General features: G+C 42.0%; 1 protein-coding gene across 5 annotated transcripts in view; it reads right to left on the bottom strand.

Annotated features, from left to right (window-relative positions):
• PPP1R13B (protein phosphatase 1 regulatory subunit 13B) overlaps nucleotides 1-22,272 on the bottom strand; it is a 111,134-nt gene that overhangs the window by 16,196 nt on the left and 72,666 nt on the right. For 3 of the 5 annotated variants that reach the window (XM_066629440.1, XM_066629446.1, XM_066629425.1), the window contains exons 5-9: nucleotides 6,231-6,332; nucleotides 5,062-5,236; nucleotides 2,379-2,575; nucleotides 1,327-1,491; nucleotides 445-625 (exon numbers count right to left, since the gene is read on the bottom strand). In XM_066629440.1, the coding sequence (XP_066485537.1) occupies nucleotides 445-625; nucleotides 1,327-1,491; nucleotides 2,379-2,575; nucleotides 5,062-5,236; nucleotides 6,231-6,332 (820 nt within the window). The remainder of the gene's footprint in view (nucleotides 1-444; nucleotides 626-1,326; nucleotides 1,492-2,378; nucleotides 2,576-5,061; nucleotides 5,237-6,230; nucleotides 6,333-22,272) is intronic. The other 2 variants (XM_066629454.1, XM_066629433.1) reach the window with 1 other exon arrangement.

The following is a 22,272-nucleotide window of genomic DNA, read 5'->3' on the forward strand; positions in this document are numbered from 1 at the left end:
GTGGAATTAAGGAGAGAGTAAATAGGGAAGAGATCAGCAAGTGCAGCTAGAAACTGCCATACATGCATGGGCAGGGCAGCTGCCTGGACTGGTCTTCCCAATGTGTATTGATAAAGTTTTCTCAAGGGAATATTTAAATATTAACAAACCAGTTGGTAAAGGACTTGTTCCCTGTAAATGTTCCTTGTAAATGTTCCCTTGATAAAGAGGTTACTAAAATACATTAGGAAGAGCAATCCAAACAGCTGTCCTGACTGTAGTTTCCAAGGAGAAAGCACCCTGGGTCATCTGTTCACCAAATGACTACAAAACTGTAGTTGCTTCATGTAGAAAAGAACAACGGGGATCCCAGCTCAGTCTAATTTCACGGAAGAGCAACTCCAAGAACTACTCCATTGCCACCTCCCACTGCACAAACAGCAGAATTGGTTATGAAGTGCTTACCAGATCTGGATCTTCCATGTGTTGCACTAGTAGTAATGGTGAGGGACTGTGGTTTCACTGGGTCAACTGGCACACTGTAATTACTGGGACTAGGAACTTGAATGTATGGCCCCACGGCGGCGACTCTGCCTGAAGCACTCAAGGACGACTGAGGCGAGGATGTTCCGTTTATCCGATTTAACTAAAATATGACACACCAAAACTTGTGTTAACATCTGCCTATCCTTCTGCACATTTTTTTTAAAAAGAAGAATTATAGAATGCAGAGTGTTTCACTGTTAACCTGTAATTCCCTCCCCTTCTTTGCCTCTTTGGGCATTTCTCTGTCTGCATGAACTGGAACTTTGCTTTTCCAAACTATGATTAGGGAAGTCCCACTTTCACTTTACGATCTCTGCTCTTCAGTTACTCCGATGTTCTGAATGCCAGAACATCCCTTTCATATCAGAAGGCTTCTTTTCTCTGAAATACAGTGATTTCTGTGCCAGTGAGATGTAGCCCATATAATACACAATCCCTGATATTGTTTGGAAATTTCTACTGCCAATGTTTCCCAGCAACTTCAGTAAAAATCACCAGCTTAACAACAAAAAGTTTACATGTAGGAACTAATATTTTACAACCAATTCAAATTTGTTATCCAATTTATTTTACCTCCTAACAAGCCATGCTGCAGCTGCAAACATTAAATAAGTAGATCATCACAGATAATACAGTTTCAGCATTTTGTAACTGGGAATTGTTATCAATTTCTAGATGAAGATTAAAAGACAGAAATATTTGCATCTATTCACATTTAAGGGCTGGAGAAAATGGAAACTCGAAGCTTTATGAGCTTTGTGGAAGTCACTGAAATGTGGCCCTTTTAATAGTTTATCTTACAGGGATGTTTTCTTTTTGACGTGCCTCAACTTTTTTCTTGTACAGGCGCTCACGTAGCTCATTGATACGCTTGTCCATCATGGCCACCTCCATGTTACGTTTGTTCAAGAGTTCTTTCTGCTGCTGAAGCTTGGTGTTCTGCTCCTGATTAAGCCTATTACGAATCTTTAAAAATCACAGTGGTTATCATTCAAAGCAGATACTATTCCATTCATGTTTTAAGGTGACAAACATAAAAATTCATGGCCATGAGTGAAGAGAACTAGTTCTGCAGTTCTGGGATTGAGGCTACATAGGTTAACTGAAGCCTAGATAAGTGTAACAGCTGAACAAGATGTTATTTCATAAACACTCAAGAGAAAAGCAATCCCATAAACCTGATTTTAATTCACAGATATACGACTGATGAAAAATGTCTTCAAGAAATGTGATTATGTCCAATATAAAAATCACACTAGTGAGTCTCTTTGACTTCCAAATTAATATTGAAAAAAGGGAGATGAGGAAGCAGGGTACACAACCAAGTCTCTCTAGTGCTAGGCCTGGCATGGAGGTGGACTGGCAACAAGGTCAGCTTTCATCTCCTGCAGGTTGAACACAACTGGATGCAGGGAGGAAGGATATGAACCACCAGGTCCTTTGCAACCTGCTAGTGTGCTGCCTTCCTGACTTGCTTCTGGTCTGAGCTATCTAAAGGCAAACTGCAAAGCAGCAATGTAGGACACAACCTTCTGTCACCCCATAGTCAAGACTATGAGCAAGGCAATTCTCACACCTTTAGTGCTTTCTCCAATAGCTTTAGACATTTCAACAAGATCAAGTACATCACTGATACACTAGGGAAAGGAAAACCTCATTTTTGTTAAATGGGAACATACAGTAAATCCATCTAGCTTAGTGCTATCCACAGAGACTGGATGCAGCTTCCCAAGGTTACAGGAAGGAATTTGTTCTTCCTGGATATGCCTGAGATTAAACCTGGGGCATTCAGAGCATGTGTTCTACCACTAATAAGAACTGAACTATGTAAAATACATCTTGTAACTGTTTACCTGTAGTTCTTGGTACAGTTTTTTTAATTCTACAGCAGCAGGCCCTGTCATCTGTCCATTATATGACTGGAATCCATTCAACTTCCCTTTTCTCAAGTCCTCAAGCTGCTGAGTAAGCTGATCCACTTTTAACACTGCCGCTTGTAACTCCTGTTGCTTTTCCTGGAACATGGCACTGATATGCTCAATTTCAGTAGCTGTGAATAAAATACAATATAAAAACAGATACACACAAGTCAGTATAGGAAGTCATAAGTCATAACACAAGCGTGTTCAATATTTGCTGCTCCTAGCCCCTGCACAGCAAGCCTGCATTAGGTATGCAAAATAATTTCGAGGGAAGAAATAAAAGAATGAAGCATTGATTGCTGTGGCAAATATTGATTGATCCAGAGTCAGGTTGTAGTTGCAAACAGCCATTGTCAAATCTGGAGGTACGTCATTCAGCCCAGAGTACCCAAAATCAGTTGCTTTAGTCTTATGTGCAACAGATATGTGGTACAGTTCAGACTTAGCATTATGAGCCAACCACAGAAATTGCCGCAGGCACTCGCCTATAAGTCGATCTCACAGATAAGTCGAGGGCAGGTTTTGAGCAAAAATCATGGAATTTTCTATGATAAGTAGGGGGTTAAACTTAGGGGGGTGTCTGACTATAGGGCCAGCAAGGCAGGAAGGAAGGTGGCTAGTTGGCTGTGAAAGCCCCACCAATAGCTAGTTTTTGGTCATCAATTCATCTATGAACGAGTGATTGAAAACCAGCACACTAAAAAAGCTGAAACATAATATGGAAAGTGATCAATCACCCAGAATTTCTCAGCACACTTCTGGTGCAAAACAGTGCAAAGGCAGAGTCTTCTGTTCTCCAACCAGATAAAAAGAGAAAACACTGTGATAAATACATGGTCTGGGCTTTCATATCGAGGAGATGAGGGCTTGTATTATTAATTACAAACATTTTGCTAATATGAAGTGTACAATTTATGGAAATGGGCTGCCAAGAGATATGCAAGTGAAAAAGGTTGGGAAACACTGCAAGAGATCCATTAATCAAATCCACCTTTAAGGTGTCTGGTGTATTAAGCCAGAAGCTCTACGTACAACATACAACCCATAACACTGGGAGTGTGCAATTCAATTCACAGCAGAGAGATGCAGCTGCCCATATTTGCAACCCTTTTTACTCAGAAGTAGACCCACTGCTTTCCATGAGCAATGGTGCACTGAATTATAGCCTGGGACTTTGCTTCAAATGGGTAGGAGGATCCCATCCTGGTGTTGAAAAAAACAGATCTCTGCTAAATGCAAAACAGAACCAGGCTGCAACAGCATTTGCAAAATGGAACAGAGGAGAATAAAAGGTTAACTTTGGCTGGAATTTCCCAGCAAAGTTTACAATAGAAACTAATCTTTGCATTGCTTCTAATGTCCCCCAAGAAATGAAACTTTTCAGAGTTGAAAAGCTCTGCCCTCTGATTGACCAGGAGATAAGGCGAAGTGATAACTGGAGCTTGATTACTTGGTGAAAATTTTACACAATTATTTATTTATTTATTTCTAATATAATTTATATATATAATAAATAATTTATATATAATTTATATTATTAATAATAATAATAATAATAAATATTATTATTATTAACAGTATTTATATACCGCTTTTCAACTAAAAGTTCACAATGCGGTTTACAGAGAAAAATCAAATAACTAAATGGCTCCCTGTCCCAAAAGGGCTCACAATCTAAAAAGATGCAAATGAATACCAGCAGACAGCCACTAGAACAGACAGTGCTGGGGTGAGGTGGGCCAGTTACTCTCCCCCTGCTAAAAAAATGGAGCACCCACTTGAAAAAGTGCCTCTTACCCAATTAGCAGGGGTTATTGTTATGTGTAAAAACATAATTATTGTTATGTGTGTGCTCCATTCAGTTTCTATAGAAGTCTGTGTGCATCCAATCCCAAGTAGTTCAGTAACATAGGCCTATGTCCCACACGATGAACTCTCCAGAGTTCCTGAAAGGCAGGAGTTAGGGCCAATGAATTAGCTTCAGCCCAACACTCTTTAAGAAATATGCATTAATGAGGAACAAACCTGGAAGGCTGAGGAAGATGGAATGATACTTAACTGTATGTCTCTGCCCCATTTGCCAAGCAGAGGATGCTCATTAGACTAGAAACTGCAAAAGCCTATCTGGGCTGAAGAGGCTCTATAGACTGGCCTGCACATTCAAATCTCACCTAGGAATATACACAAAACTTTTTTTTTGTTCCCGAAGTCTTTCTAAAAATAAAACAAAACTAAAACAATTTTAGCATATTACCATTTTGTTCTATTTAGATACTTCACACAATCACTTTCCCCTACAAGTGAATAGTCATGGCTGCTTCTTGGTCAAATGTGCTCATATGATGTGGGGAAATGCAAGTGCAAATCAGACTATATATGGATACAGCTGCAGCTGTTCCCTTCATCATATCAGTTGGAAAAAGTGCAGTCACGATAGCAGAAACGGCTCCTAGCAGATTTCATATTCTAAACAGCTCACATTAATGTTTCCCCACATAGGCATGGTATCGCAGCAGCTCACGTGGAGGGACATCTGACCGTGTGATCCAGCCCTGAATCAGTCCAAGGATGGCAAGCGACAAGAGTTAAAGAAATGGGAAGAAACCACCCTTACACAGATTGCCATTCATGATCTTGCTGTAATCCACCTGCCCTCTCATGGCACGAATTTTTTTCAGCTTTGACTCCTGGGTCTCCACTCGCTCTTTAAGTTTCAGTAGCTTTTCACTCTCGGACACAGATTGCTGTTGACGGCGTTCTTGCTGCTTGAGATAACGTAAACGCTGTTCCTATCAAAACAAGTAGAACATATAATCATGCAATCTATTTTTAGAAAAGTGTTACCAGCTACTTGCCTTTTTATTTTAAAAAAATCGCATTGAGATAACTCTTTAAAGTAGTTACAGTAGGTACAAATTCCGTGCCTCCTGAATGTTTCAATCTGCGAACAAATTAATAGCATTCAATCTTTTTTAGAATCTACTGTGTCATTTTTGTCATCTGCCTGGGTTGTATTGCCCAAAATATACAAAATATTTCATTTCTGAAGCTAGAAGATCAAACATCTCATGTTCTACAAAAACAATTCTAGCTGAAATATTCATTCCAACAACAGATGTGTTGGGAATGAATATTTCAGCTGGAATTGTTTTTCCAACATATGTTTCCTGCTGCTCAAACACACTTCCTCCCCCAGCAAAATGGCTCCCAATCCTCCATTATACAATTTCCCAAAGGAAATAATGACCAGCAGAGGACTACAAACAGGCAAGATAAGGAGATCTGCAGCAAGATAAAGACTACTTCTTTAGAATGTCAGCCTATGGACTGAACAAATACGGGAAATGCTTCCTTTTTCGCCTGCAGTTTTCCTTATATGATTGTTGGTTCCATTAAAGCTTGTTAAGGATTACAGTATAAGCTGTATAATGTGCAGTTTACAGGGAGGGGGGTGAGGCAGAGATCCTTGTATTATCAACTCTAAACATTCTTTATTAGAGAAGAGTTAAGAACATTTGCACTGAAATTCTAACTGCTCATGTCAGTAGATGGAATTTTGTTGATAGCAACAGAGTCTGGATCACATGGATACTATGAGCTTAGGTCTGGTACTCCCTTTGTTATTAAAAAATAACTATATTTCAAAAATCAAAAATCACTCAAAAATTGAGTATATCAGTTCTCAATTATTAACTTTTTCATTTTACTGGGTTTGAAAGCCTGCTGTGAAAGCAGCACATTTTTAGTTCTTGTGTTCTTAGTCTTACTGGAAGTGAAGTTTACCTTGGCAACCAACATTTGTTGCTGATTTTCAATCTGTTGCTGTTGCCTGGCAGCCATATCCTGAAGTTCTGAAAGTGTGAGTTCAACACGAGGATTCCCAACCTGCAGAAAACAACAACAGTACCATTAGGGAATCATTATACACTGTGAACTTATAGAATTTATTCATGTTTTAGATGCCATTCATTTACATCGTGTTGATCACGTTCCATAATAAACTTTTCTTCCTGCCATTTAGAAAGTCCTCTTTTTATATTCATAAGACAAAGAGACTAAACCTGTGTGCCAGTGCATACCAGATGCTCAAGTGTGCCTTCATACGTGACGGCTCCACTATTCAATGCCCCTTGGAGTAGCAGTGATCTCACCTCCTTTCCCAAAATATGGGCACCAACATCATCCTGAGGGAGAAAGTCAGACACACACTAGGATTTCTCAACACAGCCCACAGTACAGCATTCAATCATGGGGGTGTCCCAAAAGCAACACTACTGTCAAGGAATTACAGTCCTGTGCATGAACTGGGACAAAGAGAAAGGACACAATACTGACTGGGGTGCACTACAGTTGTCACCAATGTCAAGAGAAGAGTGCCTCCTTTTGTTTTTTTAAAAAGGGCCTCAGGTATCAAAAGTTTGTAACACATCACATTAGTGGAATGCCTGTCATTAAGAGGATGAGGGCAGGAGGAGCCAGGAGACAAGGGGGTCCTAGTGCAACATCTCTGCTGCCTAGCCAATTCCTTGCCCATGAGCTCAAACTCTGCTCTGCCCCAGGGACATTGTTCATGGGATTAATTCTGCCTTCCCTTCATACCAGACCCCAAGTCACAGGGCATTTGCCTAAATAAAGTTCAGCACTTTATTTTTTTTCTAATTGAAGTGAATGACTGCCATTTATTTACATGGTTGTTTTTTTTAAAAGGAGAAATTATAATGCACCTGAAACACTATGACATAGAAGCAGGTAAGAATTTATTGCGTACTGCCCTAGACAGCAGGCCTAGATCCAATGGGCTCAGAACGGCAAGAGGGGGAATTCCAGTTGCAGGAGAAATTTCTTAATTGTAAAAGTGTTTCAGCAATGGAACCAATTACCAAGGGAAATGGTAGGTTCTCCCTTGCTGGAGGCCTTCCAACAGAGGCCTGCTCTGCTCTTTTAAGGAGGCCCTCCCTGCTCCTTAAAGCGGTAAAGATAGCGCTTAAGCGGGGGGCGGAGCCAACACTCAGTGAAGTAGCAGTGAACCTTGGAGGGCTCCCAGGGGAGATGACTGCTAAATAGGTGTGTTTTTCAAGTGCCTCAACAAGTGAGGCACGCTTCGTTGCCAAGAAGATGGTACGAAGAGCTGAGAGCTTGAACGGGGGAGTCTTTTGAAACAGGCAATTTCAAAGATTTCTCCCCGTTTGCTCTGTGCTGAATCACATCGTATCCCGGTTGCCATCTTGGAGACGATTAGGAAAGCTGGGAACTCCCCCTCCCACGGGCTAGATACAACAACATGACAGCGAAAAAAGCTTTAAACTGTGAGTAACCTGGCTCATTAAAAGGCTATAACAAGAACTGCAATCAAGAGGTTGGAAGGAGAAAAAGATAACTTTAAGATTATTTACGTTGGCTGGTAGCCACCCAGAGGGGAAATTATCGAATCTGGATTTAAAGAAATCCTTGCTGGAGTAAAGATAAGATTATCCTGCTCAATGGTATGCATGGAAAAGAAACAAATAACTAATCTTCAACAGCTAAAATAACTTTTACTTTTGCTTTCCTAGCAAGAAGCCTCGATTCAGGCCTGGTCATTTAAAGGCATACTAACTTAATTTGACAGTGTTATTGACCTGGATTACTGATCCACCCTTTCTGGAAGAAGGGATGCAAGAAAGATTTGGATGGCTCTTTAATTGTTTGACTCATTTGACGTTGTTACTGACTGGAAGTGGAATACTGACTTACACTTTTTGGATACAAAAATTGGAAATTAGCCCTACAAGAAGTGGCCTGATTTGATATTGACAAAAATGGCATTTAAAAATTTAAAGGATGTTAGTAAAAGCCAGTCCTTATTAATGGATCTGTTGAGGGATTTTAGAAGTGAAATGGAGCAACAGGTCAGAAAATTATCTGAACAAGTGAAGCAAACAAACTCTTCCCTGATAAGCTTGCAGGAACAGATTACAAACAACAGATAAGAAAAAAGAATGGATCAAATGTCGGATGAAACTAAAGAAGTGGAGTATTTTGAGACGAGACAGGAGACAGAAAAAACAACCGTCACTATAAGAATTAAGAATTTTAAGGAAGAAAAAAGAGGGAACATCCAGAGAGCAGATTGTCTCAATAAGAGGAAGAATTTTTGGATTAAATCCAAAAACAACAGAATGAAGAAAAAGAAAGAAAGAGAGGGGTCAAGAAATTTAAGAGATTTAACAAGAAAAAGAAGTGAGAGGAGCAGTGGGAGGAGCAAGAAGGAAAACACCAAGAAGACAGAGAACAAAGCAAGTACTAAGACACAAAGTTAAAATGGCTTAACAAGTAGAACTTTTTTTTCTTTTTGTAGATATTAATGGACTAAATTCTTTTTAGAAATGAAGAGTATTTTATTAATCATATTAAATCAAAGTAGATGTAAATTAAAACTTGGAACACAAATATTGCAAAAATTAAAGTGGTATTAAGATAAATAAAAGGGTTATTCTTTAAAAGAGAAATTATATAAAATAATTTATAGATGGTATTTAATTCCAGAGAAAACAGTAAAAGTGTACCCTGGGTCATCAAACAAATGTTGGATGAGTAAAGAAATGAGGGAATTTTTTATTATATGTGGTGGATATGTGAAAAAGTAAAGAAATTTTGGAAAATGATACACAAACTGTTATAAGAGGTATTGAACTGTGTATTACCATTTAAATTGGAGACATTCCTCTTAAATGCAACATCAGAAATGAAGAATCAGACAAGAAAAATTTTATTTTAAATATTAGCTTAGTGGCAAGAAGAGTGTATAAGTAAAAATTTGAAGCCTTTTTATGATTGGATAGATAATTTTAGAGAAAAAAATATTGATTGTTTAGTTAAATTATTAATTAGTAGATTAGCAAATATGATAATTTTTGTATTGATGAATAATTTCGTTTGGACCAATGTATGTTGTAATCGATGGCCAATACCTGCATGTGTAACCTGTGTAGTCCCAGCCCTAAGTCTATCCAATGTTCCTTACCTGTATCTGTAATAAATAAAGTATTGCAAAAACAAAAAACACAAGGTAGAGCTTAGGCGGGGTATTGTGATGCCCCAGTTTGAAAACCTCTGATTTAATGGAAAATAAACATTGACTGAATACGTTATAGACAAATAAAAAGACAAAACTGTAAATGCAAAAGCAGAAACTTGATATTTTGCAATTATTTAACATATTTATTTATGCTTTCTATACGAAAATTCTACACTTTTCTGACAGGACCATAAATCAGGAATGACAACTGCATAGTGAAGAAAGAAGCATGCTGGGAAATGTAATTCCCACAGAACTCATGAAATCTCAGTCTAAGTGTTACACAGATACTTGGAAACACATAATTAGAAATTGAGCAGAAAAAACCACCAATAGAAGTCCTGGGCAGAGCTAAAATCTTATAGCCTCATGGGATTCCTGAACCCATACATAAATGGAATGTATCATTGTGGACCTCCTGGGAAGACTGTATTTAAAATAAGCTATACCCTGTGCAGGTGGTCCAGAAGCTCTGAAAAACTAAGCTGCCATCACATGTGAGTAGTGATCCAGGAGCTAGGGTGAGGTTAAGGCTAAGCAAAACAAGCCATTTGTTTTAGGCTGTTTGCTTGTTCTGTATTATCAAACAGAAATATTGCTGTGGGAGAAAGGCTTGCATAAATCAGTGGAGTTGCAACTCATCACTTTTACAATCCCTTAATGTACTAGTATCCCATAATTATATATGCAGCACATAGATATACAGATATTTCATGTTCTAAAAGCACAGTATGGGAACACGCTTTGAGAAACGCTGCTACATTATTATTTATTACAGTGGATTCCGAGCCAACAGGTCCACCACTGATATGGTATTCTCCCTTAGACAACTGCAGGAGAAATGCAGGGAACAACGACAGCCACTCTTTATAGCCTTCATAGATCTCACGAAGGCTTTCGACCTGGTCAGCAGAGATGGCCTCTTCAAGATTCTCCCCAAGATTGGATGTCCACCCAGGCTCCTCAGCATCATCAGATCTTTCCACAAGGACATGAAGGGCACTGTTGTCTTCGATGGCTCCACATCAGACCCTTTTGACATCCGAAGCGGAGTGAAGCAGGGCTGTGTTCTTGCACCAACCTTGTTTGGGATTTTCTTCGCTGTCCTGCTGAAGCAGGCCTTTGGAACTGCAACAGAAGGCATCTATCTCCGGACCAGATCAGACGGAAAGCTCTTCAACCTCTCCAGACTGAGAGCAAAATCCAAAGTCCAGCTGAAATGTCTGCGTGACTTCCTCTTTGCCGACGATGCAGCTGTCACTACCCACTCTGCCAAAGATCTCCAGCAGCTCATGGATCGTTTTAGCAAGGCCTGCCAAGATTTTGGACTGACAATCAGCCTGAAGAAAACACAGGTCATGGTTCAGGATGTGGACTCACCTCCCTGCATTACAATCTCTGAGCATGAACTGGAGGTTGTCCATGACTTTGTGTACCTTGGCTCAACGATCTCCGACACACATTCTCTCGATACCGAGCTAAACAAGCGCATCGGTAAAGCAGCTACCACGTTTTCCAGACTCACAAAGAGAGTCTGGTCCAACAAGAAGCTGACGGAACATACCAAGATCCAGGTCTACAGAGCTTGCGTCCTGAGTACACTTCTGTACTGCAGCGAGTCATGGACTCTTCGCTCACAACAGGAGAGGAAACTGAGCGCTTTCCACATGCGCTGCCTCCGACGCATCCTCGGCATCACCTGGCAGGACAAAGTTCCAAACAACACAGTCCTGGAACGTGCTGGAATCCCTAGCATGTATGCACTGCTGAAACAGAGACGCCTGCGTTGGCTTGGTCATGTCGTGAGAATGGATGATGGCCGGATCCCAAAGGATCTCCTCTATGGAGAACTCGTGCAAGGAAAGCGCCCTACAGGTAGACCACAGCTGCGATACAAGGACATCTGCAAGAGGGATCTGAAGGCCTTAGGGATGGACCTCAACAAGTGGGAAACCCTGGCCTCTGAGCGGCCCGCTTGGAGGCAGGCTGTGCAGCATGGCCTTTCCCAGTTTGAAGAGACACTTTGCCAACAGTCTGAGGCTAAGAGGCAAAGAAGGAAGGCCCATAGCCAGGGAGACAGACCAGGGACAGACTGCACTTGCTCCCGGTGTGGAAGGGATTGTCACTCCCGGATTGGCCTTTTCAGCCACACTAGACGCTGTGCCAGAACCACCTTTCAGAGCGCGATACCATAGTCTTTCGAGACTGAAGGTTGCCAATACAAATTAAGGCATATACCTCTTTTCAACAAAAAAAAGTCCTCCAAACAGTTTATATAGCAGCTATATGCTAAAGTGGTTTTACCATCCCACAAAACATGGAAGGAAAAAAATACATCTAGAGAGAGCAAGTAACTCTTAATGCAACACCCCAGAATAATGCTAACAGCCAGCCCTGAAATTTCTACTCTTAAACCTAAGAAGATCAGTGTCTACACCTGATAAAGATCACTCATTTCCATTTTATATTCCACATATTCTTTGATTATTGGTTTATCCTGCTGCTCAAATGAAATTCATAGCTGTTTTAAGCTTCTCACATTTGTCTCCTCAGCAATCTTTTATCTCTTTTCTAAACCTTTCAGGGCCTCCACTGTTGGTGGCTAAATAAAAATGGTTACAATACAAGACCACAGTTGAGTGACTTGCACTGAAGTTTCTGGGTGATTATTCTACATACTTAGTCTGACATAGAGTTTATTCCTATGCATGTTAATTAAAGTTGGATTTCTGCAGCTGTACTCAGGCCCCCACAGACACTGCAATAAAGCTGATATGACTTGCAAAGATAAAAAAGGAAGAGCAGGACATAGATAGTCTGAAGAACAGAGCCTGAACCAGTGGTGCTTAACTTTTGCTCCATTAAATTTGAGGACAGCTTTAATGAAGTGTTGAGGTGAATTGATACAGGTTTGAAACAGGACAAATTCATCTTTAGACACAAAAAATAAGACCATAAATGCACAGATATGAAGGGAAAGAATTTTAAGACACAGGCAGGAAGAGGGAAGTGTGGTATTTCTATCCAGACCACTGAGCAAAACTCTGAATCTCTTTAATGAGGTGTACACTTTGACATAAATGCTCTCACAGGAAGTACAGGATGCTGTGTGGATTACACTCTACCCACCCCAACAAAATCAGTAGTACTGTACTGCATGTGGAAAAACTGTTCGTTTGTAACTTTAAGCACCCACTCTGCAATAAAATACAGAACCACCACAAAGCAGCCCCACCTGACACCTAACACTGGAGAATATGGACTCTCCTAGAATTTCATCAGGAAACCACCACCCTTAGCAGTCAAACTTGACTGCTTAAGTTTTCACACACACATTATATAGTTCCCCACATTTATTAATTCTTAGAATTTTTATTTTTCATATAACTCGTGTAATTGCCTCTCACCACTACATAAAACAACTTCTGATTTATAAGTAGAGCTTGAATTTCTTTTTCAAAAAGCAAACTTTAGCTTTTTTTAAAAAGCAAGCTTTAAAAAGCTCTTTCAAATTCCATCCAAAATTCAAAATATTCTCAAGTAAGATCTCTAAAGAAGAAACTGTTCCCAGCAGATCATACAAGCTATCAAAATCAGACATCTAAATTCCATTGCAATGCTCAAGATTGCCTGCCACCCACAGAACTGAGGTGCCCTTGGGATTCTGTTGCTCACTGCTCTCTTTGGTGGGACTTGGATGTCATCTCTTGGATACTCTCTAGAGGATCAAACTCTAAGTATGATCGTGACCATTCTTTAAGTATACAACATCACTTACAGTCAAATTCAGAAGGACCAAGCTATCAAAATGAGACACAGCAGGACTATCATAGCTTCCTTATGTTTAGACACACCAAAAGCTAAGAGTTTTGGGTTATGAGTACTATCTGCTTCCAAAAACAAACACCTGAACAAGTCTCATATCTGTATCAAAGCAGCTTCAGAAAGATAATAACAGATGAAATTATTCCCTTTAATTTTTAAGAATACAGCAAGGTTAATCCTCCAAACAAAAAATTTTAAACATTTAAAAGAAAGAACTGGTCTACATAGCACATTTAAGTCAAACAAACTTGTTACAGAAAATTGCCAAGCAATCGCACCCCACATCAGCAAGACTGAAAATTTCATATAAACCCAAACATCAACCCTGTGCAGTTTTTGTGGTGTGCAACATAGAAGCAGGTTGAGAACTCATGCTATGTTTTCCTTAAAATATTTTAAAGTTATCTGAGTGAAATTAACTGAACACTACAAAGTTTTCTACTTAATACAAGTAGCTAAAAATGTCTGTCTAGTTTCCAAAGAAAGCCATTTATAACTAAAGCAGATCAAGACAGAATATATTAACAACTGGTACAAATGTATCTTGTAGAAAATTGTTTGTAGAAAGATCTTTTACTATCACTGCCATGCACAACGAATTTAACTATTGGAGAAAGAAGGGAGAGAAAAGAAACACAGATTAAAACCTGTAGCTTTACTCGCGGCTGCTTCCATTTCATCCACATGGCAAAGGATCACAGGGAGGACAAGCAAGACTCCTCTTCAGTCTCAGCACTGTGATTTTCAGAGATCAAATCAATGTGTTAGGCCTCCAAAGTAGAGCAAGCCTTTGAACATCAGAGAAACTGGTTATAAAAGCAACCTCCAGCAGACAGGCTCTTTCTTGAGAAGTCTAGTTAAACGATGAAGCTCAAGCTTTTAATCTAATTCAATATAATTCATAGGTTAAAGTTCAGTCAAGATGGCTTGTGAAAGTTCAGCAAAGTTTGCAGTCCTGTAAATCCAAAACAAAACCCTCAATTGGAACACCGTGCTCAGCAAAAACAGCTAAATGCTCCAAAATGTGGCCTGTTCCTCAGAGCAATGGTAACAAATGTAGCTCAAACTAGCTATTAGTAGCTCTCCAAATGACATCACTCACCTTTCAAAACAAACCTGAACCTATCACATGTAAGACACAAAACATCCTCCTTGCTCCCACCAAAAGTTTTAAAACATATACAATGCAGTACTTGAAACAAAGGGCCTGTTGCAAACATTTACTCCCAAAGATTCCACAAATTCACTCCACGCTTAACATTCTGATGACTTTTACATTTATTCACACAAATCCTGAGTAATCTTGTTTCACATCAGAATGCCTAAAATGCCATTAGTGCAAACTTGGTTTTGATAGCATTCTCTCCCAACAAAAACCTTTATAAAAATGAATGTCCTCAACAAAATCTCAGACTAAAAAAGTCAACTAAGCATTTTATACACTGAAACCTGCTACAGGAATTATTTTTTACAACTGCTATATAGCCTTTCCTCATAAGGGTGGTCCCCCAGCCCACTAACAATTTTGGTCTCTTTCTTCTCTGCACCTTTTCCAGTTTCCCCAATATCCTTTTTGAGATGTGGTGACCAGAACTAGAAGCAATAATCCAGATGTGGTTTTACCATCAATTTGTAGGTGCAAGGAAGTGGCAACAGAATGCTTGTATCTTGTTCTCTTGGGTGCTTCCTGAGTTTTCAGGTGGGCCATTGTGAAATACAGGAAGTTGGACCTTTGGCTTGAGCCAGTGGGGCTCTTCTTATGTATAACAGCATTAATAATATTGGTGGTTTTATTCTAAATCCCTATTCAAAAACCTCTCTCTTCAATGTCAAAACTAAGAGGGCCATTTGTGGTAATTCAATATTGAAGATTTACTGTGTGCATACTGAGATCCAATTTTATTTATTGGCTACTCCTTGTATGACCCAAGACAAAATGCTGGTAATCAAGACCTGCCACAAATTCAGCCATGTTCTTAAGACTGAGAGCCTAATCCTATTGGGCTGTAATACTTGCAGAACAAGCATTCCACCAGCGTTAGCTGCCTCACGCAGTCGTACAAGCCCTTCCAGCAGTGTGCAGAGATGCATGCTCCCAGAGTGCCAACAGGAAGGCCAGAGCCTTTGCCCACATGCCAGAGGATCACTGTGAACCCACTGGCGTAAATAAAGCAGAGGCAGAGGAGGGACTGGTGGGGGCCAGCGAAATAGAGAGGTGACAAGGGGGGGCAGGTTTGCTGGCAGTGGCAACTGCAGAATCCTAGTCCCCTTCCCAGACTTTATCCTGCAGCCTGGGTCCATATGGACCTGCATGGGATATTTTGCTAGTGCAGGTTCAAGTAGACCCCTCTGCCCTGCTGAGGCTTACTCCAGAGGAGATCTCTGCAACTGCATCCCCTGCAGGATGCAGCACAGCCATGTTGGCATCGCTGCATCAGTGGCAAAGGGGAAGGATCAGATTGGGCTGTGAGAGCAGTAGGCACTACTATGATAAAAAAAGAGAATACTTTTCAAGGTCAAAACTAAAATGTTATCTTTTGCAATTCTTCTGCTGTTATTCCATATAGAGCGAATAGTGTGCTATGGGCCCATCCTTATGAAGGGAAATCTAGTTCTCTTGGAACTATATAGAACAGAACACCTTCTGCTTACAGCAAACATTAGATTATTGCCAGTTTAATGGTTTCATCCACAGCTCTGCCTAGCAGTTTTTAATTAGGTCAGAAAATGCTGGCAGCAGAATTCATTTAGAAATCCAATGGTAAGTCCAGTGGTCCATTTTAGCTTATAGAAAGGAACATACAGCTTCAATCCAGATAAATCAGTTTTTGGAATTCAACATCAAAATAAAAACATGCACAATGTGCCTAAAACTAATGAACCATTGTTACATGCCAATACTGACCACTTTATCTAGAATATAATAAACAAACATTCAAGTATTTAACATGTACTAGTTAACTGAAAACCAGAAAACTATCTAATTCAAAAAACCATTTAGAAGACCATCTAATTTTTGCCTATATAAGACTATCACTGCACACAACTGAATCCTTTGCTTATATGAATTCAGTCACAAAATCTTAAGAGCAGCCATCCTATTAATTAGCTTCCCCTACTACATGTTGACACAGATCAGCCTACATAATAAAGGCTCAGAGGTACTGTGAGTAGGCAGAAGCCTTCAGGTGTTAGCTTTCTGATATCTTATCATTGGTGATGTTTCCCCAGTGCTCTCTTTGCTCTTTCAGAAGGGAAACAGGAGCTGCTGGGACACTGGAAAAGGAAAAAAAAACCTGGAAATTGGCTTCTTGACAAAAAGGTCAAATGCAGCAATATATTTTGGCTCTCTGACAACTATCCATTGTACAGGCAAAGCAAAGTCATTGTTAATCCATTTAAGTTTAAAGAGAAGTTTAAACAAATTAGTTCCAAAACAACTCAAGAGAGAGACCACCTACAAACTGCAAGTGGGCTCTTTGTGCAAGTGATATTTTTTAAAAGGGACTAAAGTACTAAGAATCGGAAACTTGTATAGAAAGATGTGGTCCGAAGTCTTCATTTGTCAAAAAGCACAGACAGGAAGGGTATATATATGTTCTAACATGTTTGCCACAATTCTTTACTGAAGAGTAGTTGTAACAGCAATGCCTCATTCAGTATTGTGTGGCCTCTGGGACCCCAAGTGCCTCTGGGAACTAAGTGTCAGGTAAACCCAGAGTTTAGCATCTGGGTGAGGAGAAGGCAAGTAGACCTCTGAGTTTTGGAGAAGGAGAGGAGGAAGACGACGAGAGGGTAAGCGTACTCTTTCTAACTCTTTGTCTTTCTAACTCCCTGTCTTCTAACCTTAACTTTAACTTTAAATCAACCTTAAATCCAAGTTGAAAGTTAGCACCTAAGGGAGGTACATAGGTCTACTCTGAGCAGGAGCAGAGTCCTACTCGTGAGTAAGAGCCCAAGGGTCAGGCACTTAAATCAAAGTTGAAAGTTAGCTGCACCAAACTCACCTAAGTTAGCACCTAATCGAAGGAAGGGAGGAGGATAAAGTGGAAAGCAGGTTTTTCTACTTTGTTTTAAATTAAATTTATACATAACCCAAGTTAAACTTAATCTAAGTTAGAACATAACCTAAACAGTTCAGTAAATTGGGACACAGGATCTAGAGAGTAATAAATAATTAAACAAACTCAAATAAAAACTAGCTTGAGGTTACAAAACAGTCCAGTCCAAGAGAACAGAACTAGGAGGGAAAGAACCTAGTAAGGGCCAATTCCCAACCACCCAGGCAGAGTCCATTTTAGAAATACAGCATCACCACCTTAAGGAGGTGATAAGAGCCCCATTAGGCTAATCCAAGCACTCCATTCAGGAGCCTGCAGAGTAGGTTATGCCCATCAGCAGCCTTTTGTCTTCCTGACCTTTTGTAAACTCACCTGGGAAGACCAGCCCCCCTTTTCAATCAGGAAGGAAGGAGGGAGGTGGAGCCAGCCAGGAGTATAAAGCTAGGCCGGCCATCGCGTGAGGCTCTCTCCAGACGCGTGTGGCCTCTGGGACCCCAAGTGCCTCTGGGAACTAAGTGCCAGGTAAACCCAGAGTTTAGCACCTGGACGAGTTCAGCAGCAGGGCGAGGAGGCCAGGGCCCCATACACTGCCCTTCCTCTTCACTTGAGAAGAGGGCTGCTAACCAGTGTAGGGTTTTTAAAAGTACCCCTAAATAAAACAACAACAACAACAACAACAACAAAAAAGCTATGCAGTCAGACAGCCAGCAGCAGGGTGGGGGCTATCCAGTGTTCTGCATCGAGTGCCACATGTATGATTATATGCCTCTGGGGCATAAGTCATGGGTGTGTCCTCGGTGCAAGGAGCTCCAGGATCTTAGGAAACGCGTCCGCTCCCTTGAAGCCTTGGTGGCCGACCTGGAGAAGCGCAGGCAGGCAGAGGAGGACTGTGGGGAGACTTCCGGGGACGATCAGGCTTCGTCCCAACCTCAGGCGTGCAGCTCCTCAGCTGCCCGGGTGGGAAGTCTCAGGGCTGGAGGACGTCATCCTGGAGAGGAGGGAAACAATCCCCTAGGCGGGACCCCTTCTCCAGGGGATGGGCCCGTATCCGAATGCACTCAGGATACTCCTCGGTGGGAGGGGGGTCGGGGGCTTCTTGTAGTGGGGGATTCAATTATTAGAAACATAGAGAGGGGGGTTTGCGACGGAAGTGAGGACCGCATGGTGACTTGCCTGCCTGGTGCGAAGGTGGCGGACATCACTTCTCGTCTAGACAGGCTGGTAGACAGTGCTGGGGAGGAGGTAGCGGTTGTGGTGCATGTCGGCACCAACGATGTGGGCAAGTGTACCTGGGAGGTTCTGGAGGCCAAATTTAGGCTTTTAGGCAGGAAGCTGAAAGCCAGGACCTCAAAGGTAGCGTTCTCTGAAGTGCTACCTGTTCCACGCACAGGGCCAGCTAGGCAGGCGGAGATCAGGGGTCTCAATGCGTGGATGAGACGGTGGTGTAGGGAGGAGGGGTTTAGATTCATTAGGCACTGGGGAACGTTTTGGGACAAGCGGGGCCTGTACAAGAGGGACGGGCTCCACTTGAACCAGAATGGAACCAGACTGCTGGCACATAACATTAAAAAGGTGGCAGAGCAGCTTTTAAACTGATCCCTGGGGGAAGGCCAACAGGAGCCGAGGGGCATACGGTTCGAGACTCCTCATCCCTATGGGATGAGGATGGGGAGGTTAGAGAACAACAAGACAAAGGCAGAGTAGGAGAAGAAATTGGGAAAGGTAGCGTGATGGGATGTGATAGACGGTTTGGCACAATGAGAGGGTGCGGGGACAAAGGAGCGAATAAGCAGCCCATCCTGGGGCATTCCGTGTACAAATGCTTTTATGCGAATGCCCGAAGTCTACGAGCAAAGGTGGGAGAACTGGAATGTCTGCTGACAAGGGAAAACATTGACATAGTGGGCATAACGGAAACCTGGTGGAATGTGGAGAATCAGTGGGATACCGCAATCCCGGGCTATAAACTCTACAGGAGGGACAGGCAGGGGCGTGTTGGAGGTGGGGTGGCCGTTTATGTTAAGGAAGGGAAAGAATCCAGCAAAGTAGAGATTGAAGGTGGGTCTGACTCCACCGTAGAATCTCTGTGGGTTAAATTACCAGGCTTGGGCAGCGATGTAATACTGGGGGCGTGCTATCGTCCTCCAGACTAGAAATCAGATGGGGACCTTGAAATGAGGAAACAGATCAGGGAGGTGACAAGGAGGGACAGGGTTGTAATCATGGGGGACTTCAATTATCCTCATATTGACTGGGTCAATTTGTATTCTGGTCACGATAAGGAAACCGGATTTCTTGACATGTTAAATGACTGTGGCTTAGGGCAGCTAGTCACGGAGCCCACCAGAGGACAGGTGACTCTGGATTTAATATTGTGCGGTACACAAGACCTGGTTAGAGATGTAAATGTTACTGAGCCATTGGGGAACAGTGATCATGCTGCGATCCGTTTCAACGTGCACGTTGGGGGAAGAATACCAGGCAAATTTCTAACAAAAACCCTTGACTTCCGACGGGCGGACTTCCCTCAAATGAGGAGGCTGGTTAGGAGGAGGTTGAAAGGGAGGGTAAAAAGAGTCCAATCTCTCCAGAGTGCATGGGGGCTGCTTAAAACAACAGTAATAAAGGCCCAGCAGAGGTGTATACCGCAAAGAAAGAAGGGTTCCACTAAATCCAGGAGGGTGCCCGCATGGCTAACCAGCCAAGTTAGAGAGGCTGTGAAGGGCAAGGAAGCTTCCTTCTGTAAATGGAAGTCTTGCCCTAATGAGGAGAATAAAAAGGAACATAAACTGTGGCAAAAGAAATATAAGAAGGTGATACGGGAGGCCAAGCGAGACTATGAGGAACGCATGGCCAGCAACATTAAGGGGAATAATAAAAGCTTCTTCAAATATGTTAAAAGCAGGAAACCCGCCAGAGAAGCGGCTGGCCCTCTGGATGGTGAGGGAGGGAAAGGGGAGATAAAAGGAGACTTAGAGATGGCAGAGAAATTAAATGAGTTCTTTGCATCTGTCTTCACGGCAGAAGACCTCGGGCAGATACCGCTGCCCGAATGGCCCCTCCTAACCGAGGAGTTAAGTCAGATAGAGGTTAAAAGAGATGTTTCAGACCTCATTGATAAATTAAAGATCAATAAGTCACCAGGCCCTGATGGCATCCACCCAAGAGTTATTAAGGAATTGAAGAATGCAGTTGCAGATCTCTTGACTAAGGTATGCAAGTTGTCCCTCAAAACGGCCACGGTGCCAGAAGATTGGAGGATAGCAAATGTCACGCCTATTTTTAAAAAGGGAAAGAGGGGGGACCCGGGAAACTATAGGCCGGTCAGCCTAACATCCATACCGGGTAAGATGGTGGAATGCCTCATCAAAGATAGGATCTCAAAACACATAGACAAACAGGCCTTGCTGAGGGAGAGTCAGCATGGCTTCTGTAAGGGTATGTCTTGCCTCACGAACCTTATAGAATTCTTTGAAAAGGTCAACAGGCATGTGGATGTGGGAGAACCTGTGGACATTATCTATCTGGACTTTCAGAAGGCGTTCGACACGGTCCCTCACCAAAGGCTATTGAAAAAACTGCACAGTCAGGGAATTAGAGGACAGGTCCTCTCATGGATTGAGAACTGGTTGGAGGCTAGGAAGCAGAGAGTGGGTGTCAATGGGCAATTTTCACAATGGAGAGAGGTGAAAAGCGGTGTGCCCCAAGGATCTGTCCTGGGACCGGTGCTTTTCAACCTGTTCATAAATGATCTGGAGACAGGGGTGAGCAGTGAGGTGGCAAAGTTTGCAGACGACACCAAACTTTTCCGAGTGGTGAAGACCAGAGGTGATTGTGAGGAGCTCCAGAAAGATCTCTCCAGACTGGCAGAATGGGCAGCAAAATGGCAGATGCGCTTCAATGTCAGTAAGTGTAAAGTCATGCACATTGGGGCAAAAAATAAAACTTTAGATATAGGCTGATGGGTTCTGAGCTGTCTGTGACAGATCAGGAGAGAGATCTGGGGGTGGTGGTGGACAGCTTGATGAAAGTGTCGACCCAATGTGCGGCGGCAGTGAAGACGGCCAATTCTATGCTTGGGATCATTAGGAAGGGTATTGAGAACAAAACGGCTAGTATTATAATGCCGTTGTACAAATCGATGGTAAAGCCACACCTGGAGTATTGTGTCCAGTTCTGGTCGCCACATCTCAAAAAAGACATAGTGGAAATGGAAAAGGTGCAAAAGAGAGCGACTAAGATGATTACGGGGCTGGGGCACCTTCCTTATGAGGAAAGGCTACGGCGTTTGGGCATCTTCAGCCTAGAAAAGGGACGCCTGAGGGGGGACATGATTGAGACATACAAAATTATGCAGGGGATGGACAGAGTGGATAGGGAGATGCTCTTTATACTCTCACATAACACCAGAACCAGGGGACATCCACTAAAATTGAGTGTTGGGCGGGTTAGGACAGACAAAAGAAAATATTTCTTTACTCAGCGCGTGGTCGGTCTGTGGAACTCCTTGCCACAGGATGTGGTGCTGGCATCTAGCCTAGACGCCTTTAAAAGGGGATTGGACAGGTTTCTGGAGGAAAAATCCATTACGGGTTACAAGCCATGATGTGTATGTGCAACCTCCTGATTTTAGAAATGGCCTATGTCAGAATGCCAGATGCAAGGGAGGGCACCAGGGTGAGGTCTCTTGTTATCTGGTGTGCTCCCTGGGGCATTTGGTGGGCCGCTGTGAGATACAGGAAGCTGGACTAGATGGGCCTATGGCCTGATCCAGTGGGGCTGTTCTTATGTTCTTATGTATTATAAATAGGCTCCAAATGCCTTTAAATATAGACCTCTGAAGCTAGATTTTTCTGGATACTAAAAAACCCACAATCCATCA

This window comes from Tiliqua scincoides, chromosome 1, assembly GCF_035046505.1.
Source record: "Tiliqua scincoides isolate rTilSci1 chromosome 1, rTilSci1.hap2, whole genome shotgun sequence".
NCBI lineage: Eukaryota > Metazoa > Chordata > Lepidosauria > Squamata > Scincidae > Tiliqua > Tiliqua scincoides.